Source organism: Amblyraja radiata, chromosome 29 (assembly GCF_010909765.2).
Source record: "Amblyraja radiata isolate CabotCenter1 chromosome 29, sAmbRad1.1.pri, whole genome shotgun sequence".
Classification (NCBI taxonomy): Eukaryota; Metazoa; Chordata; class Chondrichthyes; order Rajiformes; family Rajidae; genus Amblyraja; species Amblyraja radiata.
In genome coordinates, this window is record NC_045984.1 from 16,712,890 (window position 1) to 16,738,767 (window position 25,878).

The 25,878-nt window shown below is 40.3% G+C and overlaps 1 protein-coding gene and 1 non-coding gene across 3 annotated transcripts; both read right to left on the reverse strand.

Moving 5' to 3' along the window:
• Positions 1-232: 232 nt before the first annotated feature.
• On the reverse strand, positions 233-304 carry trnag-ucc. The gene has a single exon. It is a non-coding gene; the product is annotated as a tRNA-Gly (tRNA).
• A 4,073-nt stretch (positions 305-4,377) lies between these two features.
• Positions 4,378-24,339, reverse strand: dapk3 (death associated protein kinase 3). 2 transcript variants are annotated; one of them, XM_033046689.1, is made up of 9 exons: positions 24,234-24,339; positions 21,031-21,179; positions 18,452-18,812; positions 14,568-14,697; positions 12,954-13,002; positions 12,368-12,394; positions 11,318-11,470; positions 10,776-10,821; positions 4,378-10,032 (listed from the first exon to the last, which is right to left on the reverse strand). In XM_033046689.1, the coding sequence occupies exons 2-9, from the start codon at positions 21,114-21,116 to the stop codon at positions 9,490-9,492; spliced, it is 1,395 nt and encodes a 464-aa protein (XP_032902580.1). In that variant the 5' UTR covers positions 21,117-21,179; positions 24,234-24,339; the 3' UTR covers positions 4,378-9,489. The 2 variants fall into 2 exon arrangements, with proteins under 2 accessions (XP_032902580.1, XP_032902579.1); XM_033046688.1 differs by having other exon boundaries at positions 24,150-24,277.
• Between the last annotated feature and the right edge of the window lie 1,539 nt (positions 24,340-25,878).

The following is a 25,878-nucleotide window of genomic DNA, read 5'->3' on the forward strand; positions in this document are numbered from 1 at the left end:
GGAGGGTCGGGCGGGGGAAGGGGCACCTGACACATATTATGTTCCTATAGGTGGGAGAACATATAAAAGGGGGTCGAATAATAATTGTTTTAAACTCATTGCGCTGCCTGTTCCCGCAGCCGGCGGACGCTCAGTTTCGCCTCTGAAGCTGTGACAATGTGCATTACACCATCAGTATCCACAGCGACTAAAAATAGAGGAAACACCGGGTTCGACTTTTCCTCAAAACAGATGCGATGGCCGGGAATCGAACCCGGGTCAACTGCTTGGAAGGCAGCTATGCTCACCACTATACCACCATCGCAGCGCTGGAAAGGAAAGTGAAAACGCGCCTTACATCATTAGACACACACGTAACAATGTTACAGTGAGAATGTTATGCTGTACACCCCGATTTAATTTTAAGATGTCACGAAGAAACGTACTTTTTTTCCCAACACTAAAAATTATAAAGGGACTTATGCAGGCCAGAAGAATGCAAAATGCGAGCAGCTGCCAACGTTAATTCTTGTTAACGTCTCCCATTACCTCTTCAACATACTCTGTACCGGTTAGATCTCCTTTTGTCTTCAGGAATTAAGTTGATTTCTGGGTTGACGTCTGAGAGGAGGTTAATAAATTGAATATGGGAATTTAGAACAATTATGCTATTTCATATAATTCTAGAGGAAATTGACAGGGTGGATGATGAGAGGAGATACCTAGATCTATTTAAGATGGAGTGAGAAAGAACTTATTCCCTACCAAGGAGACCTTGAATCCGTTCAAACTACAAGGCAATCAAGGGCCATGGGGAATGCAGGAAATGGAGGAGCAGGAACAAGGGGTGTGGCCAGGCGTCTATCACATCCATAATTGTCCCAGAATAGGGTGATTTCACGAAAGGTCACTGGAGCGTAGATCCGCACCCACGTAACTGGGGGACAAGCGTCACTTCCGGTACATGTTAGTGAATGTGAAAACACGCACTTTCACACCCGTTAAAAACATCGAAAACGGCCCGTTTTTGAGCTGCAATTTACTGTGCCAGTCGGGGTGACCGTGAGGCACAGCTACCTAAATTTACAGTCCAAAAGAAAGATAGAAACTAAGGTAAATTTAAGAGGGAGCTGAAGGTGCAAAAACAGCGGAAGTGCTTAGCGGACATTCGCGGTGGAGATTTAAAGATCCAAAATATCGGGAATTATCGCGTTTGCTCGCTGCATTTCATCAAAAGTAAGGCATTATTGACTTTTTATCTTTATTCATTTGTTATATGAAAAGTTTTAAAAGTGAAAAATCCGTCAGTAAAATAGCTAAATCGCCCATGGTTCTCGGGTGGGTTTTAACATGCAAAATGAAAACGCTTCTGAAGCTCCATTTACCATTTAAATAATCGTAAACTATCAATGCGTTTTGAAATAAATTTTACTCAGATGCAAGCTAAGGAATGGGATAATTGTCAGCTGTTTGTTGGACAAAATCAGGACATTTTATTATTTGCCAAAATATATTTCTTGTTTAAAGCCTGCACAATCACCCAAACTACTTATTTATTTATCATCTAATAACAGACAAGCCTGCAGCATGGAATGATGTCACCAATCCTGATTGAGATTGATTGAGAAATATATTTTGGCAAATAATAAAATGTCCTGATTTTGTCCAACTAACAGCTGACAATTATCCCATTCCTTAGCTTGCGTCTGAGTAAAATTTATTTCAAAACGCATTGATAGTTTACGATTATTTAAATGGTAAATGGAGCTTCAGAAGCGTTTTCATTTTGCATGTTAAAACCCACCCGAGAACCATGGGCGATTTAGCTATTTTACTGACGGATTTTTCACTTTTAAAACTTTTCATATAACAAATGAATAAAGATAAAAAGTCAATAATGCCTTACGTTTGATGAAATGCAGCGAGCAAACGCGATAATTCCCGATATTTTGGATCTTTAAATCTCCACGGCGAATGTCCGCTAAGCACTTCCGCTGTTTTTGCACCTTCAGCTCCCTCTTGAATTTACCTTAGTTTCTATCTTTCTTTTGGACTGTAAATTTAGGTAGCTGTGCCTCACGGTCACCCCGACTGGCACAGTAAATTACAGCTCAAAAACTGGCCGTTTTCGATGTTTTTAACGGGTGTGAAAGTGCGTGTTTTCAGCATCACTAACATGTACCAGAAGTGACGCATGTACCCAAGTTAAATTTTGCGGTCATGTGGGTGCGGATCTACGCTCCAGTGACCTTTCGTGAAATCACCCTATAGGTGGCGCATTTCTGTAAGGAATTCCAAGGACTGACTACATAGTCAAATCCGTAAATATGTGACATGAAGGGGAGCGTGTGGTGACTGGTATTTCCTTTGCGATAGAGATCATAGCAATCCAAGCTAATAACCGCAATTAATTTCATGGTGTCAGTCAAATAGGCTGCTTCAAGCTGGATGGTGTGGAGTCTGAGCTGTGAAAATGCAGTCATCCAGTCAAACAGCATTCCATCGTAATTCTGACATGCCTGATAGATGTGTCAGAAAGGAGCAACAAACAACCCTTCTTCAGACTGAGAGTCAGGGCCAATGATTATAGAGGCTAATCTTTGGTCAGGGCTGAGTCAGAGTCAGTCTGAAGGAGGGTCTCGTCCCAAAACGTCACCCATTCCTTCTCTCCAGAGATGCTGCCTGTCCCGCTGAGTTACTCCAACATTTTTTCTCTATCTTGACTGGCCTGCAATTCTCTGGATTCTCTATTTCCCTTGCTAAACACTGGAGCTTTAACAGGTACATAGTTCCCAGAAAGTGGCGTTACTGGTAAAAAAAAAAGGGTGGCCAAGGTGGCTTTCCGTACAATGGCCTTCATCAGTCAGGGTATTGTTTAGAAATCAGGATGTTAAGTTACAGTTGTAGAAGAAGTTAATGATGTTTTGATCACGCTACTATAGGAAGAATGTTGTTAAGCTGGAAAGAGTGCAGAGATGATGATGTTGCCAGGATTTGAAGGCCTCAGTTATAGGGAGAGATTAGACAAGCTAGGACTTTATTCCTTGAAGCACAAGAGGCCGTGGAGTGATCTTATAGAGGTGTATAAAACCATGAGGGGAAATAGTGAATGCAGTCTTTTACCCAGTCAGGGAATCAAGAACCAGAGGACACCAGTTTAAGGTGAGAGGGGAAAGATTTCATAGGAATCCGAGGGGCAACTTTTTTCACCTAGAGGATGGTGGGTGTACGGAACAAGCTGCCAGAGGAAGTAGTTGTGGCTGTATCTTTATCTTTACTATATCTGTAAATACATTTGGACTGGTATTTGATAGGAAAGGTTTAGAGGGACACGAGCCAAAGATGGCAGGTGAGACCAGCGTAGGTGGGGCATCTTGGTCAACATGGGTAAGTTGGGCTGAAGGGCCTTTTTTTGTGCTGTATAAACAGTCCTTCTATAAGCTACAGTAGTTTGATTCACCTCTACTTCAATGTGGACAATGGACTTTGTCATTGGAACTGGTCCACTACAATGCTGAGAACTGTATTCTGCACTGCATCTTTCCCTTTCCTCTATTGTTTTTGAATTTGGCTTAATTGCATTTACATATAGTATTTCTGATTTAATGGCATATCAAACAGGGCATTTCACTATACCTCTGTACACATTACAATAATAAACCTAAACCTACCTTGACATTGTTTCACTTACACCCCACTGAACTACAATTTTTCAAAAGCACCATTAGTTGTCACTCTCCATGTCTATCCACCTGCAACATTCACTGATACCCGCCAAAAGGCTATTCACTCAGTTAGTTGACTTTCTGAAAATACTCATAAAGCCAGACTCAGATGGTACAAGATGGCTCCAGTACTTGAAATCAAAGGCAGTACTCCAAGTCTCTGTTTGATCAATGCCTAGTATGCCTTCAAAAGAATGAAAGCATGTACCACCCGATTCAGGATCAGCTTCGATACCCCACCAGAATCAGGAACCTTACCCACTGCTGTTGTTAGACTATGGAATGGTCCTCTCATTTGCCAATCTCATACAATATCTCATATGATATCCTAACTTACCTCAGTGGCCATTACACTTTTTTTTTTACCTGCACACCCTCTCCAATTGTAATATTATAATGTTGAACACTATATTCCGCTACCTGGTATTTTCCTCTTTGCACCACTAGTGGTACTTGTGTATGGCTCGATGGTACTCATGTACAATATGATTTGACTGCATAGCGAGCAAAGTTTTCCCACTGTATCTCAGTATACATGGCAATATTAAACCAATACCTTCTTAGCTAAACAAGTGCTCTGCGGTTCACTTTTGCTGAAACTGAGAACAGCTGCAGTGGCCTTTATAATGGTTCACTAAGACATTAGCAAGCAAGCTTAAAAATACCACAAAACTTGGTTTAAAAAGTTTATTATAAATGTTAAAGAAACAGGCCTTGATCGCCTTAAATTGTATGGTTATAAAATCCTTTGTTAACAGCATTAAGATATTTGTGTGTGAGAAGACTAAACAAAAAGCAATGAATGCTCAAAGATTACAAAAAAATATTAGAAGTGTTTTAAATACATGCATCATATGCATAATAGTAGTGGACTATAATAGATAATTACCAAATGCATTAGAAAACAGTGGAACCATTGCAATGTTAAGGCAAATACAACACTTGATAAATAAAAGATGGACTTCAACCTCTCCCACCTTGCCCCACAAAAGTATGGCATCTTTCATTAATCAGCTTAACTATATTAAAAACATACCATAGCTTTTCTCATATAACTCAAGCTTCTTGAAACAATATACTGATGAGTTCAGTTGCACCACAATAGTAAAAAACAGGATCCAGTGGTCAGGTGAGGAAACCAGGTAGCAACAAGCATCCAAATACAGGTAGGGTAACCACTTACCCCAAAGTGAGGCATTGCACCCACTGAAAATGACTTTAAATTGGTGAACCTCAAGTTTTAACCTCTTCTCTGAAGCAAATACATGTAGACGATTAAAAAAATATTTTACTCAAATTATCCTTCAAATATAAATACCTCGGAATTTAATAGATTGCATTTGTATGAAAGTTCAAAGCTCAGGAAGTGGAACTTGCTGTTCCACAGAGTGGTTAACACCATGAGATGTATATTTAAAAAGGATGCCAATTACTGTAAGATAGGAACAGGTCACATTGATAATGCTTGATGAAATCGGACAATTTGGAGTACAAACACCAAAGGCATGATGGATCAAACAACAGCCCATAAAAAGGCTAATATTTTGCAGCATATTTTGTTGGTTTGGAAAGGCTTAGCCTCTCACAGTGCGTGAAATAGTTTAATTATGTGCACTAATTTACAGATATTTTCTCAGGCTGGTTTGGTTAAAGGTTGGCCCACATTTTCTTTCAGAATCGTATAAATTTTGTTCTTCTAAACACATGCTATACTTCCATCCCATTAAGATTACATTCTTCAAATCTGGAAGATGGCTGGTGTGAAATAAATTGTGCATGTCCTCTCCAGGGTCAATGCTTATTTTTAATTCTCCTGACATTCACGCAAGGTATAAGCCAGAAATGGGGCTGTTTGGTGAATAATGTAAGCTCACGTCAGTGAGGTTCCAGATATATAGAACAGATAACTGAATTGCCTGAAATGAATTTCAGGAGAGCTGTGCAACATTATTCCTTTTCCATGCCCTTATTATTCACGTGTGTTGGGCGGTCTATGAGTATGAGGCAAGAAATATTTCTAGCAGACTCCAATACTCATTTTGAGTAGTTGGTGGAAAGGGTGTATTTTTCGCCTAAATAACCACAACTCCAATTCCCATACTTTATTGAGTGCTGTAAGAATGGAGTATATTCAGTGGAAATGTACATTTCAAGTCTTTTGAACTCTCGTTATGACTTCCTAATTCTCAATCTCCGGAGTTCTGTACGGAATGGCGTACAATGTCAGTTTGAAAAAGTCATTCCAAAGAACTTATCTTTGCTGTACCAAAACAATCAGCTTAAAATGGAACAGGACAAACAACTACTTATGAATAACCAAAATCATTTAACATACCCCTGGACAGTTTAAACATTATCCCACAGTAAGACTTGCTGTACCTGCAAGTAGTGCCAGGAATTGTTGCACAAAGTGCCATAAATAGTAAACTGTAGTCACAAGCTAAAGTAATGCAAGGCAGTGTTCATCCAAATTCAAATCACATTAAACATTGTCACTACTGTGCTCAGCTCTAAGTTGATAAGCTGTTAGCTTGCTAGTGTACTCCATTTTATTGCAGAGGTTGGATTACAGGATAAACAATAGGTGAGAGACAGGAGTACAAATTTAGTGAGTGCTGCAATGTAGAAAATGCAGCAGCCAATTTGTATACAAGTTTCCACAGTCAGCAATGCAACAATGGTCGTCGTGTTGGGGAGAGGATCCACAGAAATGGGCGAGTAATGCGAAATATGAGTGCTCTATCTAAGACTGAACAATCATTGTTATGCTACAATTCTCCTGAACTGGGGGGGGGGGGGGGGGGGACACAGTTGGCACATTCAACTCATTTGAATCTGTTCATGTTGGTTGAAGATGTACCCGTGTCCAACTGTGCCATCTAAACCACATGTTTGATATTCTCCAGAAATGCATTGTATTTAAAAATTGGTATGGCCAATTGATAAATAAGCAGAATATTTAAAAGTGCATTGAGTGCTCAGCTGAACAATCATGGGTTTTGAAATGTGTGTCGACACAATGTAATACTTAAAATGCAAACATTGAGTGCAACCACTTTACTAGTACATTTTGTCCAGCATCTGTCTCATCCACTGTTTAAGATTCAAGTCTTAAAGCAATAAGATTGGTTTGCATAATGGATTGTATAATGATCTAGCTCACAGAATAAGTTCATATTTTGCTAAATATATTCTAGGGTAGGGAAAAGCAAATCCTGACATTTGACCATCAGAACGTAGTGAAGCGTTTTCTCTCTATTATGCATCATGGCAAAATGACATGGCAATCTTACTGACAATGCAAATAAGTCCTGAATACGTAACAGGACTAAAAGCAAAGTATTACAAAATCTGCTTGAAGCAAAAACAAATCACGTGATCAGAGTGGATCTATATGAGCATAGTATTTAATTGTTCAGTGGATTTTTTACACTTGGATGCCTTGCTATAGGAATAGTATTGTACCCAAACAGCCCGAGAATAGTTAATGCCCAAGTGAATTGGGGTTTCAAACCAATTAACAAAATTAATTTCCTAACTGGAAAGCCTTGAAATGTTTTTAATGTTTATTATTGCATGGGAAGTAATGCACTTAACGTAAATAGTGTTAACTGGACATTTCAACTTAGCATTAAGACTAGATCAACGTGAAGTCGCATGGTGCATGACATAGGAACTCTTTACACATTACAACAAAAACAAAAATGTAACTTTCCTTATAACAAAGCTCAAAGAAAATAATGTTACATTTAATTCTGGTTACATTTAATTTAAATTTGATTAAGACAATATTGCAGTATCAAAATTGGAATGCAAAGACCCAGTGAAATACTTTAGCTGCAAATGGTACAAGGGATCATGGCGGTGGAGGAAGAGGCAGCAGCAGTTTCAGAGAAATTAATACGGTACCATAGACTGCAATGGATCCTCTGGCACAATGAAACCTCACTGAACCTAATTTAACACAACTTGCGCAACAGTAATCCTCAAACTCTTTAGTAAAAATTACACCAAATTTTGAGCTGGCATTAGAAAGTTTCTATTTGGTGGCCATTCCTTTCACAAACAGGAGGGATAATCCTGAACTTCACAATGACATGCATTATATTTAAGATCCTGAAGACCTATTTGCATGTAGCTGGTTTGGCAGAGGCGGCGGCGGAAGTGGGAGAGGATTGGAGAGGGCAAGTATCATTGCAATTAAATCTGACATCATGTCAGGTTTTAAGAGCAACTCCTGGATATACATGACATAACTTAAAGTAAATCTGCAAATAAGCAATGTTTGCCTTATTAGAATACACAGCTTTCCAATTGGTTTAAATAAAATAAAACTAGTGAAATGGTCTACAGACCTCAGTCATCTGCAAGAGGTTGAGTTAGGTTCAATAACTTGTGAATGCTGAGTTTGCAGGACAAGTGGAAGGACCCTTTTAGTTTGAAATCAAATATTCACGTTATATTGACACTTGTAACAGTTCAAAACTTGGTTCTAGGGCAGTCTTGACTCAGTTTGAGCCTGGTATCTCTGTTGTTAGTTTTGTAACACGTCTTCAAGTAGAACGCCAGGTAAGACTTTAATTCTATCTACAGGCACATGAAATCTGCCACTCAAACCAAAACCCGCCCATAACTATGTGAATGTCTAAAACGTGTTTTCCTGATGTCTTTGTGCAGCAATTTAAAAGAATATATATTGCACTAGTGAGATTCAAAAGAAGTCCCATTTCATCTCATTCTTCCCAAATTACAACACCACATCCTTGTCATGGCACCCAAACCAGAAATACAGTAGATTTACCTGCAGGCAATAAAAATGGTCCACACCACTGAAATAAACCCAAAGTCAGAATGTCTCAAAGGAAATACAAGACCTGCCCATTGGACTCCTGAAAGTTGCACCTTTAACTTAGTTAAGACAGGAGCAGTACGAGATTTGCCAAACACCCAACATCATCTCCTCAATGCAAAGAACAAAGTTGCTCAGAGAATATAAGTTTCAATTCACATGTCTGTGCCCATTAAAATCACTGTATTCATTGACACAGGTCTTCTGAAAATTTCTCCAGTGAATGTCAACTCGTGCAAATAGGGAACACTAATCTGGTCTATGTAACAATTTTACACTAATTATGAGAAAGGTCTCTTCACAAGAGTCAGCACTGACAGTAACCCAGTTATCCACTTAGATTATCTGTTGATAGACACAGCCACCACTCCCTTCAACAAGATCCAAATAATTTTAACAAAGGTATCGATAAAAGTGGGGAAGTGAGAATAACATTTTCCTTAGTGTTCCTTTGCTACAAATTTGTACTAAAATCTTAGTGCATAATGGTGAAGTTTTTTGGGGGGGCAGGGGAAGGAGGATGGAAGGGGTGAAGAGGAATTGAATCTTATCCAAAATAAAACATCTTTCCAAACGTCAATGCCCACTCTGCCATTCACAATCTAGAAGTGTTGAAATAAAGCATGGCCATGACCTCTAGAGTTATGATGGTCAATAGTGATGGGAAGTAAATGGGGTTCATTAGAGGTACACAAGTGTAGCAAAGGCAATGTCAAAAGCAACATGCACTGCTTGTGTGATTGAGAATCCATTACAAGGTGAATTTCATTCACATTCAACAAAACCCCATAATAAGAGGACTAGAAATAAAGATTCAATCAGTTCTGAATCTCAGACACCAAAGTTTGTGAATTGCAGCTGAAGCCAGCTCCCAATGTGGCATAATTCCATTTGATGAACTAGCTCAGAGGTTCAAGTTTTTCAGTGTAATGGCACCTAGCGCATTCCTCCATGTCGCCCGTCGTTACCAATCCCTCCTTGCATTCCCTCCTGCTCTACAGACTTCAGGAGCTCCCCAACCCACTTCAATTCTGCAGTTAATGCATCATAACGATTTTCTAGTTTGGTATATTTCCGCTTTAAGATGTTGGTGGACAACATGGTTGACTTGACTTCATCCTGTGCCTGTTTCCTCAGGGTTTCTGTCTTGCGCAACTCATTTTTAATGTGCCCAAGATCTTGGCTGATGCTTTCATTCTCTTCCTTATACCAAGATTCCTTCTCATCGTAAATGGAAACGAGAGCATCAATGTCCTCCTTGAAGGATTTCTTGTTTCGCACCAGCTCCTGAATGCTTTCTTCGACGGCAGTGATTTCTTCAAGGACTTTGGAGAATCTTTCAAAGTTGACATAGGTATTGTTTGGAGGCATGCTGGAATGTGATTTGATTGTGTACTCCTTGAGTCGAGTCGTCTTCAGTCTACGGCGCTCTGGTTTCTTGCTATTATCCTCCCGCCTCACATTCCTTCTCTTGATCACCTTTAGCGGGATGAAGAGGAATAAGTTGTTAGGTTGTCCATTTCTGAATTAATTAAGCCCAGTCTGTGCTGTAGGCAAAGCAGCTGAATGCAGCTTGCATGCACTGGGTACACACACACATTTGTAAACTTGACAATGTTGGCCAACCCCCAATCTTGCATCCATTGTAAACAATCTCTATACCTACATCAATTTAGTTTGTTCTGCTAATCAACTCTGGCCTCAAGTTCCACAGTACCCATTTTAAACTTCTATCTATATTGTCAAATCCCTTTTGTCCCATTTCTAGGGCTTGTGCTAGGACTTCAAACGTTCAAGATTGCATTCCTACATTTTAAGTTTTTGTGACGCTCAGATACCTGGTCATTAAATTCTGGAATTCACCCTTCAGCAGTTAACGTTTGACACTGCTCCTTTAAAACAGAACATTTTGGCTAACTATCTTGATATCCGTGGCATCAGAAATCATATTTTCAAAAACAGTAGGAAGAAGATTTACCATATTAAATGGGTAAAATAGTACAAATGTTTGCTCTGTTATAGTACTTAACTGGCCCCAGTAGATGGAGATAATGGTGCTCCAGGGTGAATCTCACTGCTTGAACTCTTAACACATTTGCTATTTAGCAGCACTTTTCAATATCTACTTCGCAACAGCACAACCAAGTGCCTTTCTCACAAAATGCCAACAGAAGTTGATTTCTTCCGCGACTTCTGTAACTCAGCTGCATAAAAAGGATTACCTTAATCCATGGATGCTCAAGGCTATCACCAATGGTCATTCTTTTTCTGAAAGAAAAGTGAGAAATATGAAATCACATAAGCATTGCTGGATGGCAAGTCCCTGTATTCCATCACCGCTGACCTCACATCACTCACTGGCTGCCATCTTTCATGGTTTCTTCTACCAGTCAGATGGAGGTTATCAGACTATGAGGTTAGAAGTATCACCGTTTCTGATCATCTGATTGCCTACATCAGCCTGAACCTCAAACCACTAACCTATTTTACAAGCAATAAATGTCATGAAAATTAAGCATCTAGTAATTGCAAATATCAACTGCTTGTGCACCCGATTCATGAAATGAGCAGTTGATGGGTGGTGGCAATGTTTAATTTGGGTAGACACGCAGAATATAATTTTCAATAAAATAATTAACTAAAATCGTCAAGTGGGAAATAAAATATGAACGATAAATCAGTGTTCACTCTATTCAGTACAAGCAGGTTTTACTTTTCCAATTTCCTATCATTAATCACTAATTTGACAAAAAGCATTTCTTACTTGGGGTCTTTCACCAGAAGCCTGCGGATGAAATCCTTCGCCAGTTCACTGGTGTTACTGAAGTACTCTTCATCAAAGTCGTAGTTCACAGCAGAAATGTTTGTTAGGGTTTCTTGTTTAGTTTCACCAAGGAATGGAGAGGCACCACTCAAACTGGAAATTTGGGAGAAAAAATTACTTATTATCAGCACATCACTCCATCAAACATCTCTTTTGAAGACATATTTCTAAAGGAAAGTACACCTTTGAATCATAATAAATGCAACTAATTTAAACGTAGTGCAGAAATGTTTCGGATTAATTGCTAATTTTCAGGGAATTGAACTGGGAATTACATGTCTGGTAAAGTTGGCAGATATCTGAATCATATGTCAGCTTAAAGGTAAGCAGAACAAATACAAATTGACTGCATTAGTTTACCTCATTGACAGAAGACACAAGGAAATACTTTAACCACAATAATTCCCAGCAGTAAAAATAATACATTTACAAGCAGGACATTGATAAATTATTTGGAAATTACTTTGAGATTCAATTACATAGGGTGATGAGAGAATCCAAGATAGTTTATGAAAGGACAGATATGATTTAAGGAGAAATATACAGACACTCCCAATGGAAGGTCACATTCTGTAAATCCTAACACGTCAGATTTTTACATAATTCGGAATCACCTTAAAACTAGGTATAAACAAAAGACCTGATTAGTACATAAAATGACAAAGTTCTGGAGTATCTCAGCAGGTCAGGCAACATCTCTGGAGAGCATGGATAGGTGATGTTTTAGGTCGGGGCCTTTCTTCAGACATTGTTGAAGGGGGTGGGGGGGGGGGGGGGTGTGGTGGTGTGAGGTGAGAAAGCTAGAAGAGAAGAGGGGCAGGACAAAGCCTGGCCGGCAATAGGTGAGTACAGGTGAGGGCAGGTGGTGGGGGTTGACAGACAAATAGTTGGTTAAAGGCCAGAGATGAATAAGACCAAAGTTGTATGACAAAAATATTGAAGAGTTGAAAATTGTGAAGCTGGAGAAAGGAATGTAGGTGGTATACTTACAGAATATAAGTGATAACACCAATGCTCCTGCATCAAAGTAAAAAGATATTGGTTAGTTTTACAATATTCTGAATAAATCTCAATATATGTATAATCAACAATAGGTTGCATGACATGCAAGGTTAATTTAGTCAGAAAAATCATGGCAAATGTAAACGTGTACTCAGTAAAGATAGCATTAAAAAAAAAAGACTATCTATTTAGAAGCAGAGCAGCAAAATGAGACAAAAGGGTTAACTTATTGGGAGAAAGGATGTTTAAACTGGCACAGTTTAAACACCCAGTTTGAGAATATAGGTTATTACAGTGCCATGTAGAGCGTCTTCAGAAGTGCCCATTCTTCTTGTAAACTATTAGAGAATGGCACAGTTGAAAGTAAGCCAAGGTCATGGCTTGACCTAGTAATGAGGCTGTGGAGTTGGATACCCAGCTGAAACACTGCTCCCATCGCACGCACACTAGTTGCAAGAGCCATTACTTTTAATCAGTACCCAATAGAACTGTATTGCAGCATATATTGACACATTTAAGAGCAGAGGAGTAAACGATACATCTTTATTAATATAAACTAAGTTGCTGAACTTACCACATGTCTGCTTCCAAAGCCAATGGTTCATAATTAACTATTTCAGGGGCTAAAAAGAAAGATAATACTCAATAAGCTGTTATTTATCAACAAACTATCCATGTACTGCAATGACTGGAAAGGGAGAGGAAAAGGAGGAAATGTGAATCGTATGATGAATAATCACATGAATGCTTCTTTAGGGTCTCAAATACAGCCCCTCACACATGCCTGGACTGCTGTATCTTTGGAGGCCTGGTTCAGTCTCTCTTAACGTCCAGACCTCAATCATTACAGGCCGAGGCTGTTGACCTAGGCCAGATCTCAGAATCTGTTGCTTGCAGTGCACGAGAGGAGATCCATACTCCATACTCAGAGAAAAGATAACACCCAAAAGCCAACATAAAATTGTTATGAATTTGTAGCTAAAGGACCAGCTTACATAGACTGCACTGGACACAACTGGCTTATTACACAAGGTTCTCTACCCAGTCCATCCTCTGAACCCTCAAGAAAATACTCTCACTTTATTGTTTGCATTCTTAAGCCCCTGTCCCACTTAGGAGACCTAAACAGCAACCTCTGGTGACCTTGCCCGCCACCCAAAGTTTCCATGAGGTTACCGGAGGTTTTGGTCACTCTCCCTAATGGTTGAGGCTTCATCCAGGTTGCTGCTATCTTTTCATCATGTTTAAAACCGGCCTCGGCTAAAAATAGGTTTCAGTTTTAAAAATCAACAATTCTTTAGCCGCAGGTCTAGTCAAAGCCGGTTTTCTTCATAGTCGAGGAAGGTTTTCATCATATGCATGGGAGGTGGTAGGAGGTTGCAGGTCACCTCGACCTTGATTGTTTTTTTTGGATGGCGGGCAAGGTTACCAGAGGTTGCTTTTTAGGTCTAAGTGGGACAGGGGCTATAAAACAGCAGTCTCTAGTGGTCAGCGCTGAAATTACAGTTACACGTGGCTCTGGAAACCTTGCAAAATAAATGTGATTTTTATAAGACTTAAACACACTATTGAAATTATATAAATTACTTGTTTCAAATAGACAATGGGTTTTTTAGGAACCATATTAAAAAATAGTACCAAATTTTAAGTGGAAACATACAATTGTGCAAAATCGGGGAATTAAAAAATTTGGACAAAATATAAAAGAATTACTGAAAGGAAAATTAAGGGCACAAAATAGAAGTGCAACAGCAGTCAAAAGTTTCTGCAGCCATTTAGTGTTAACAAGAGGATTTTGGTCCTATAGAAAATGAATCTGAGAATTAATAATGGAAAGTAAAGAGATGGGAGATGAATCAAACAAGTTATTTGCATTAGAGAGCGGACTAGTAACCAGAAATTAGCTGTAAATTCAGAATCTGGAAGAACTAACTTAGGAAAATACAATTACAAATACTGAGCAAACTGTTTGCGCTACTGGCTGATAACTCCCTGGGACCTTACGACCTTCAAAGTAGCAACTCACCACCATCTCAATCAACCCCCCTGCCATCAGTGTCACTAACACCTGAATTATAAAGTTTTCTCCTCAGAAATAGTGTGGCTAAATTTGAGAATTTAAACTATGATTGCATTACAATCATTTCAATAGCTAAAGGACTCTCAGATAACAAATAAATGTACTGACCAACAAACTCAGGGGTTCCAAAGATGTTTTTAAATTCATTCCCATCCTCAATTTTATGGGCAATACCAAAATCGATCAGCTTGATACGGGGATTGGGAACGTTTTTATCCAGAAGCATAATATTTTCAGGCTGGAAAAGATATTAAAAGATCGATTAGGATAAAGATTTATGTTGTACATAGAGAATATAATGCCTTGAAAGCAAACTTTTACCTGATAACAAGTAAACTTGAAAGTTAATCTAAATACAATCCAGGTTAATGTATACATCAAAATAAAATTTCCTATTCATCTCTCTGAAACTCTCCTGGGAAATCCAGATTCTTCAGGTAATTCCAAAACCTTAAAAGCTCTTGTCTTAACAAATACAGTAGGACCAACACAATAACACAGTTAGGTTTAAGTAGGTTGCTAACCATACAGAAAATTTAAGATGTTTGAGTTCATTTGAAAGGTGTGTTCATTTGGCAATGTGTTCTTTATCCGAATTTAATGCTCCAATCTCATCATTAACAATTGTTTCATCATGTATCCCTCGTTTTCAATGCTCTTAAGCACAGAACCCTCATAATAAATTTGCATTTGGCACTGATTAATGTACAATTAATTTTCTTAGGGAATCCTCTTAAAGAAAGTGAATTATAAAAAATCATAGCTAGGCTAAACAGTCTCTTAAAGTGCAAGATCACAAATGATCAACCTTTGGTCTCATCTCTGTTTACGATAACCCCATTTGCCTCACCTCCAAACAAAGATCCTTCCCTACGACAGACCTACTGCTATCCTGTAGTTTTATAGCTACCTTCTCAACGACAAATTTCCCTCCCTGATTTCCCGTCAACATTTTCCCATTCTGCCCTTTATCAAATACTCAGTTTGCGGCCTTGAATTACCATCAAACTATTTCTGGAATGCCGTAGATTGAATCCATTATATATATTTGCACTCCAATTCACCATTCTTGTTGCAAATTTTATCGTGTTCAGTTACAAGCTTAATATTCTTTTGACCTAAACTCCTGTGGCTTATCATTTTGTGTACAGTCCCTTGTGTTTATCATTATTTATATTGCAGCTGTGCTGTTATCTTTTCCTTGCTGTATTTCAACATATTCCTCAAGCTGAAAGTGCACCACCCACCCCACTTTTATTTTTAAATCCTTACTTAGAGCTTGAAATTTTGTAATGTCAAATACTCAGTTTGCGGCCTTGAATTACCATCAAACTATTTCTGGAATGCTGTAGATTGAATCCATTATATATATTTGCACTCCAATTCACCATTCTTGTTGCAAATTTTATCGTGTTCAGTTACAAGCTTAATATTCTCTTTGACCTAAACTCCTGTGGCTTATCATTTTGTGTACAGTCCCTTGTGTTTATCATTATTTATATTGCAGCTGTGCTGTTATCTTTTCCTTGCTGTATTTCAACATATTCCTCAAGCTGAAAGTGCACCACCCACCCCACTTTTATTTTTAAATCCTTATTTAGAGCTTGAAATTTTGTAATGTCAGGATATTCTACTCGGACTGAACGGAAATCTGTGCTGCCATTCTTCAAGCCTGCTCCACCATTCAAGTTCATGGCTGATCTTCTACCTCAACCTCTTTTTTCTTGCCTCATGTCCCTTGATTCATGCTTTGAACGCAACCCATGCTCGATCATACAGAGTTTGAAGAATTTTAAATATTCACCACCTTATCTCCCTCATTTTGGTCCTACATGGCTTACCCCAGATTGAGAATAATTCTACACTCCTCAGCCAAGAGAAACCATCCTCCAATATTCACTTAGGTGAATCTCTAGTAAATGGCAAGTGATATTTAATCTCTCTAAACTCTAGGAAACAGAGGCGTAACCCAGTCCCCCCTCTTACAGCACGCTCATCACCCAGGAATTAGTCTGATGAAAGCATGGTGCCTTCCAGCAAGTGTAACCTTTGATAAGGAAGGTGAAAAACATATACAAAACTCCAGTAATGCTGCAAGGTCTTATATAATGATAGAAATAATCATTACTTGCACTCAAATTCTTACAGAAAAGGCAATATACAATCTTTCCTTGTTGCCCACAGTATCTGCCACCTTGACACTCCTTTACACTCGAATCATTTCCTACATCACGATGCTTTAATCAGTTCTCACATCCCCTTTACATGCTTTGCACACAGGCAGCCCACAATCAATTGCTGCATTCAGGATTCCCACACTTGCCCAACTCCAGCTATCCATTACAATTGCTCAAATTAAGGCTGCTATTAGAATTGGCTGCCTGTAATGTGGGTCTTGAACTTGGCTTTCTCATGATGCAAACACGATGCAGGGAATTTCAGCAAATTCCGTACATTGCAGATACAATACCACCAATTTATTTTTCCATACCATGTTAATTACACTCAATGTAAAAGCACAAACCCTTCCACTAAACGTTGTGCACTGCAGAACAAGGCCAGAAGGACAAATGGTGGAATCAATTTTGTGTAATTAACAATGCATTGACTAACACAATATTCTGCAATCTTATACCACTGACAGAACTGGAGACAGTGGGGACTGGGACTGGAAGACAACTAATTGCTTAAACGAGTAAGGGCAAGAGCAAACCACTGCAAGTCAGTGGGCATATGGAATATGTTGTCAGAGACAGGAAGGGAAGCACGAGAGGGCAAATCGGCTTAACTGCATTTATTGGAAGACCCTCAGGTAAAACACAGGAGCTTAGAGCATGGATTATGATATTGTTGCAACATTATTGAGAAAAGGCACAACTCAGTGTTCTGAGGTATAGAAGTTTCAGGCAAGACAGAGGGGTGTGCTAAAAATAGGGACATGTTGCATAGCTCAGAGAGTGTGTTTCAGCAGTACTTAAGATTTCCTAGAGGGATCAGCCAGAGGCAGCATGGGTTAAACACAGAAATAAGGGGTAGTCACTAATGGGTTATAATAAAGGCCGCATGATAAACGGGCAGAAATTTGAACAGATAAGTAGGCAGATTGCAGAAGGGTGTAAAGACAATAGGGCTGCAAAATCCTTCAGGAAAACAACTGATATTGCAAGTCTGAAATTCTAAACTAACCCCACCAATTGTTTTTATAATGCAATTTTCTATCACATGGTTCCTTATGAATGCAACTATCGCATTATAACAGAACTACCTGCATGCAGATCATAATTTCAAACGTGTTTAGATATCCATGTGTATCATCTATATTACATGGTGGGACAAACCAAAATGGAACAAAGGGTATGGTTAAAAGCAAAATACAACAGATGCTGGAAATCGAAAAACAAAATAGAAAATGCTTCAAATACATATTAGATTAAGGGGCATCAGTAGAGAGATAACATCCCTGGTTGATGACTATTCTGGGACATCTTAGAAATGAATAAAGTTTAAAAATAGCAGAGAAAGAGTGCAGTGGAAATAAAAAGAAAAGGTCAAGATGGGATGGACACTATAAGAGATTGAATGACACAAACTGGGGCTGCTACAATTTAAATAGGCAGTTAAAGTTAGCAAATAATCAGAGCTTGCATGAATAAATAAATGAAATTGAAATTAGAGAGAATAAACAATACAAGCTGGAAATTAGACACAAGACGAGATTGGTTGCTAATATAACATTGTAGAATTGGTGCCCTGAAGGCTATAACATGCCACGTCAGGAAATTTGGCTCATTGAGTTTGCCTTAAGCTTTGTTGGAAGGCAAGGCCAGATGTGGAGAGGTCTGGATCAGATTGAGATTTTGTCACAGGCAACTCAGGATCATCCTTGCAGAAATGGTCAGCGGAGAAGCAAATAGCAGATTGTAAGATGTTACCTTAAAATAACATTGATTATAGTTCAATTATTTATGTAGAACGATTCACGGAAACTGTACCTTCAGATCAAAATGAGCAATCTTCTTTGAGTGTAGATAGTGCACACCATCCAAAATCTGTTTGAGAAATTCAGTTGCCTCCTCCTCAGTCAATGATTCTTTCTCAGCCAAGAAATCAAAAAGCTCGCCTCCTGACACCAGCTCAAGGATCAGAATAACATCAGTCTTGTTCTCAAATATATCGTGCAAAGTGATGATGTTTGGGTGCTGGATTTCCCTCAGAATGTTCACTTCCCGCTCGATTTCCTCAAGGCTCACCCCTCGGCGACTGGAAGACAGGCGCCGCTTCTTGATGAACTTGGCCGCATACTCAATACCGGTGCTTTTCGCGCGGCATTTCCTCACAATGGCAAACTGGCCGCTATGGGAATAAACAGAATGGTGGTGATTAAGCTGCAAAGAACAGTGATATCACAGGGGATCACAGTATTCAACGAGCAGAAAATAGTAATAATTCACAACCTGCCTATCAACAGAGCCTTTAATTGTGTAAGAGCAAGATGGAGACAGGTATAACCTGTATCCAATTAACTAATTTCTAGGGTGTGGTTGTTACTGATATGTATGTATTGCCCATTCCTAGTTGTTCCTGAGTAGCCAGTGGTGAGTCACTTCAAAGATACAGCCTTATGGTAAAAATAACCCAGTGGTGATATGCAAAACATCTTAAACCTTGTAGACCCAGCAACACTGAAAGAATTGTGATCTTTCCAAGTCAGGATAGTTTGCTATTTGAAGGAGAAAATTGTCAGCAATGGTGCTCTTGAGTGCTAGCATCTCTTGTTCTTTTTGGTGGTGGAGTACCAACAGCACCACCAAAACCCGTGAACAGTGCAGGGGCAGGGTTGCAGCATATTTTGTAAGTAGCACACATTCCAGTCACAGAGCACCAGGAAGTAAGTGAGCATTAAGACTGCTAGACAAGGTGGCGATCACTAGATGCCTAGATGGGATTCAGCTTCCGAATATGATATGCCTAAACTCAAGTAGGCAAGTGCCCAGTATTCCATCATGGTCCTGACTAGAAGGACAGTGGTTTTGTAAGTGTCAGGACTCAAATAACTAATCACAGGGCAGTCAGCCTCCAACCTGTCTCAGTCTCAGTAATAACATGACTCATCCAATGGTAACATGCTGGCTGCTTCGTGGCAAGGCCCATGTCAAGTACATTTATCCCCACAATAGGATTTTATTATGTGCCACAAATACAACTTGACAGCATTACATCCATCAGAGCCTCACTCGCTTGGCCAGTAGGTATCGGTTTATGTCATGTGTCAGATGGTGTAAAAATTGTTTTATGTTCTATCTAGGCAAATCATTCTGCATACAAGTACATCAGATAGGATACAAGAAAAAGAAAAATTTAAACAGAGTGCAATATGGCATTTCCATTAAAGAGGGAGTGCAAATTTAAGAAAGTGCAAGACTGCGACAAGGTATATTGGAAGATCTGGAATTCATCCTTCACACAAGCGGTCTGTTTAAAAGTCTGATGACAGTAGGGGAAGAAGTAGTTCAATTTAAGATCTGAGGTTTAAAAATGCAATTTGGAAGTGTTTTGATATTCCAGAAAACATTCACCTTATGCCCTCCGCTGGACTGGAGGGCGGCAGCTTCGACCACCCCCGGGCCGCGGAGTTTGAACTGGCCCGTTCGCGGAGCTTGGTTAGTCGCGGGACTGACTTACCATCGCCTGGTGGGGTATCGCCTCAGCGCAGAGGGAAAAGAGGAGGGAAGAGACAGCAGCCCTAAGATTTTTGCCTCCATCACAGTGAGGAGGTGTTTGGTGGACTCACTGTGGTGGATGTTAATTTGTGTTTACTGTCTGTTCTGTTGTTTATTATTGTATGTATGGCTGCAGGTAACGACATTTCGTTCAGACCGTAAGGTCTGAATGACAAATAAAGGATCTAATTCTAATTCTAATTATGTAATGATCCCTTTATGCAGATCTGTAATGTAAATAAGGAATGAGAAACTAAGTGCAACAGAAAATATATCCTTATAAAGGCAAAGGTCTACACTTTAGCCTAAATTACAATGACTCGCTGACCAAGAATGATTCAAACACTTAAATAATCTTAGTCAGTTTGCATGTGAGATTCTTTGGTTGCATATAGTTGCACTTGATTTACTAATCATTTCTACTTTCTAAGACCTTCACAGGAATGTTAGACACCAACATTGAAACCAAACCACTGAGATTAGGACAAAAGGAATTGTGTCTTTATGTCACTTAAGTATTCACTTAATATTAATTTTAATACAAGTAAAAATAATTGCTGTGTTTATAAACACAGAACTCATCAACACTCAAGATGCACATGTACAATTTGAGGCCATGCAACCAGGTGTATTAAGACCAGTTGGCACACTTACAAAACAGGAAAAGTGGGAACAGATACAGAAATAGATCCTACTGATTTCATCAATTGCACAATTTCTCTCTTCATCTGGTTTGTTTGATGTTCAGTGAAAAATATGGGACTATTTCAGAAAAATGCATAATAGCTACAAAAGTTAAGGCCAGAAAAAACAAACAAACCTAGCACAATCAACAGACCACGATATCTCACCTCCCTAGCTCTTCGCCCATCTCATAGTACTTCTCCACATTGTCTTGTTTGAAAATTGCCATTGTGCATGTCAGACCCAATGTCATTATCCACGAGAATTATCAGTCGAAGGAGATGTCGCCTGAGTAAATCCTTCAAATTTCAAAAGTCTAGAATGCAAAAGTGTATTAAAAAATTAAAGTAAAATAAATATGCATCTTCATAGTTCTAATGTTGGCTTTTATTCAAAGTTAAATCCTTTCATCAATTGTACTCATTAGTCCGTCTTATAAACCTTTTCAATTATCTATCTTTCTCCCATTCTTTCCTCTGAGATTACCCTTAAATATATTATTCCAGTCAGTGAAGTTTGAATGTTCTATTGGCTCAGTATGAAACTTTTTAAATGCACCCATCAGGTAACCCAAGGCTCTTATATAACACAAACATGAATGAAATCCAGAGAAGACTATTATACATTATTTCACTCTATAATGCATCAGCAGCAAAAATCGGACCATAGAGATTAATACAATGTTAGTAAACCACAATTTAACTATAGCAAAGCAAGAACCAAGAAAAAACAGAAGAACATTAATCAAATATAAATGGTTGGGATAATTTGCTTGGAATCGTGAAAGAAAAAAATGATAATGCAATTGGATGATGTGTTGGTCAAGGTCAAATGCTCTTCTATAGACTGAATTGGAATGTTCTAAAGAAAATCCTATACAGCACACCCTTGACACCCTATCAATTAAGATTGTTCACCCTCTATATAATAGGGTTGCCACAACAATCAGTGAGGCAACTCAATGATCAGATACTTCTCTAAGTAGGTACACTTCACTCATATTTGTAAAAGAGTAAATGTTATTTGCAAAGGCAAGCCATTTCAGTCAGTCCCTTTATTAACTAACAACATCAAATATCCCTGCATTTGTGGAGTGTGTCAAGTACCACTGCAGGTTTCACTTCCCACTGCTTTGTGTCGGAAAGGTAAATACAAATTTAATTATATTCCTGAACCACTAAACTATTTCTAGTCTCTTATCAAACTTACTGTTGTTCCAGCAGCTTTGAAAGGAAGTTAAAGCTGTTTACATTAACCACGCCAAGTGATAAGTTTTAGCAATGCCATTTGCTGCTTTCACCCACTCTAGCATCTGGAAGAAATTCTGCAGTTTATATCATCCTAACTGAATCTAAGCTTACCATCCTAATATGCAGTGAAACATGTAAAGAACTGTAGGAGATGTGCTATTTATAGATTATGGCCACTTCTCTGATCTGACATCACATTCCAACTAATTCTGGAACCAATTTTCCTCCAACAACTCATTTGTAGAGAATGTTCAAAGTAAACACATTCCACAGTAGAATCACAATACCACAGTCCATTAACAAGCCAATACCAGGAAGGAAGACCAACTTCTAACCCCATTATCCTTTACATTTTAAGCTGAATATGTACTCAACAGTACACTGCCAATTTTCAGTTCCAATATCTTCGAAACCAGAGATTACAACCTTATTTATACAAAAGTTTTTGAACTACATATTTGCTACATATGTAGAGGCAGACCAGGAAATGTTATGCTCCATAGTGCTGAACCAGAATGCCCATGAAAATGGTGTGTGCAAGTGTATCATCTTTAAGCCAATTATCAACTAAATTTTGTATTAAAAATAGGTGTTTCAAATCCTAATCTATGTTGCACAGATTTATCTTGGCCAGGCAGCAGTGGAGGGCTAGTATAGGTGGATATCCCTACACCCAGGTAGGTGGATAAATTAGCCCAGAAAAAAAAATCTCCATCTTGAAACTCAAGCCACTACTGGAACCTTAGTAGTTATTAAGTGACGTCTCAAACTGTAATCTTCCCAGTAAGAAACTAGCAAAACATTTCTCTAGCACAGTGCTGTGGAGCTTCGGAAGGAAACATGCTAAATCGTGTTTTATTTTATTGTCAAGCTCCTGAGAAAAAAACATTCTTACTCAGAAGAGCTAATTTAACAATCTTTTCACCATTCTACTGGTTTACATTCAATTGTTCCATTTATTGTTAAGCTTATTGTTTACTTTCTGAGCTTCATTGCACTCTGGTGTACATTACAATAATTTAATCTGAATACATGCTGCATCGCCGTTTTTATAAAAAGCATTCAACGGATCCAACACCACCTGTGGCAAAAAAAGCCTATCATATTATGAACGGCAAGCATCACAGTAATTTAAAGCACTGCAAGATCTAACAGAAATGACCAACTGAGGGATGATTCCTGAGATAGATACCCATACAGCTGTAGAGGATGGGGCAAGAAGGGTGGTGGGGACAGAGGATGGGTTGGGGAGGGACGATGGTGGGGCGGGAGGTACAGATAAGGATGGTAGAAATAGATGAGGGGTGGAGAGGGTGGGCGGGGGACAGACGACGGGTGGGAGTGCTATTGAGGGTGTGCAGCGTAGGTTTACAAGGTTAACTCCCGGGATGGCGGGACTGTCATATGCTGAGAGAATGGAGCAGCTGGGCTTGTACACTCTGGAGTTTAGAAGGATGAGAGGGCTTCTCATTGAAACATATAAGATTGTTAAGGGTTTGGACATACTAGAGGCAGCAAACATGTTCCCGATGTTGGGGGAGTCCAGAACCAGGGTCCACAGTTTAAGAATAAGGAGTAAGCCATTTAGAACAGAGACGAGGAAACACTTTTTCCCCCACAGAGAGTGGTGAGTCTGTGGAATTCTCTGCCTCAGAGGGCGGTGGAGGCAGGTTCTTTGGATGCTTTCAAGAGAGAGCTAGATAGGGCTCTTAAAAATAGCGGGGATATGGGGAATAGGCAGGAACGGGGTACTGATTGGGAATGATCAGCCATTGAATGGCGGTGCTGGCTCGAAGGGCCGAATGGGCTACTGTCTATTGTAGGCACCTATTGTCTATTGGGAAGGGGACGGGGTGGGGAGGGAGGACAGAGTGGGAGGGAGGAGGAACGGAATGGGGAGGAAGAACGGGGGACAGACAATGAAATGGGGGACGAAGGACAGGGTAGGGAGCCGGCAACCCCAGTCCTCCCCGCCACCTTTTTCTTCGTCGTCTCCACTTTATTTGCTCGCCTAAAGAAGAAGCCTACTACTTTACCGGCGGTCGCCGTCGCTCAGAACTCCCGTCCCGTCCCCCGCAGCTTGTGCCAAGAGCGAGTTAAAGGCCGCACCGCTCACTCACCGTTGCCAGAGGCGGCCGCGCCGAGATAACCGGCCGGAACTGACGCCATGCCCGCTGGTCCCGCCTTCCCATTCAATCAGTGTTATTACTGACTGCCCAGTATGTCAATCAACCGAAACCGTCACGGTAGCATGACGTAATGCGGGGGAGGGGCTTACCCTCTTTTGATTGGTTTCGATTCCGCGTCATTCCTAGAGTGAGATCCATGATAGAGTTGAGGGTCTACCCTTCCTCCCTTCTAATTGGCCGCATTGGAGGATGATACCGCTCACTGATTGGCCGGCTATGATGTCACGCGTTTGCTCCGGGCCCGGGCCTGAGATGTCAATCAAACCTACCCCGCGGCTGCAGGAAGAGGCTTGTTTGAAGATAAGACACAAAATACTGGAGTAACTCTGCGGGACAGGCAGCATCTCTGGAGAGAAGGAATGGGTGACTTTTCGGGTCGAGACCATTCATTGGCTGAGAGTTAGGGGAGAGGGAAACTATAGATATGGAAGTGCAAGGTGTGATCATAGGAGATGTGGAATCAATCACAATAATACTTTATTAGCCAAGTATGTTTTGCAACATACGAGGAATTCAATTTGCTAAGTCAGTCATACAAATAAAAAGCAACGGAACACACAAAACATATTTTAACATAAGCATCCACCACAGTGACTCCTCCACATTCCTCACTGTGATGGGTGAAACTAGATCGGCAGCTGACCTACAGGCAACACCTTGAAGCTCTCTGTGCCAGTCTCGGCGCGGAACAACCCCCTGATTGTTCCGCACCCCCTGCGTTGCTTGGCTGGATCGTCATGGAGCGCCAGGGCATCTACTCTCCCAACCAGTGCTCCTGCACTCGTGTACAGCACCGCTGAGTACACTGCCCCAGGATGGGGGCGCAGCGCTCATACTAGCAAGCAAAGATTATAGCTCTGCTATAAGATCTTTGTTAGCAATCTAGACGCCATCCTCAACGACACCATGCGGATAATCACAAGCTGCCTACGTCCTACTCCGACGGATCACCTGCTGGTGCTCACAGGCGCCGGACCCCCCAAGCTTCGCAGAGTACTTCACCCACAGGCTGGTGTGCAAGGCCCCATGGGACGCCAAACATCATTTGCACCAAAGATCCGCTATAGGATCTTTGATTTGCACCACCTCGCCCAGGACTCACAGCAACTGGGACCTCTGCGCCTGTCATCTCGTCGCCCCTTCTCCCGTCACACAGCGACAGCGACCCTACGTGGCTTCGGTTTCAACACATTAGGAGCATGGAGAACCAGTTGGGAACAGACTTTGTGACATCCTCATTTCACTGTTGCACCGAACACCACAGCCCCACCCGGCTCGGACCTGCCCCGCAGAGTGGGTCACCCGGAACCGGCTCCGTACAGGGGTCGGCTGGTTCAACGCCAAAAGGCATCGCTGGGGGCTGCGTTTATCAGCCTACATGTGTGGAGCAGACCAGCAAACAGCGCAGCACGTCATTTTCGACTGCACTGTCCTCTGCTGCTGCCCCCCCCCCCCCAGTGGAGGGCTAGACCTCATGGCCCTCGACAACAGCACATTGAACTGGCTACAGCGCCTAGAGGACTTTACATAACCTCTACTGCCTCAAACGCAAGACTGTGATGGAAGGCAAGAAAAA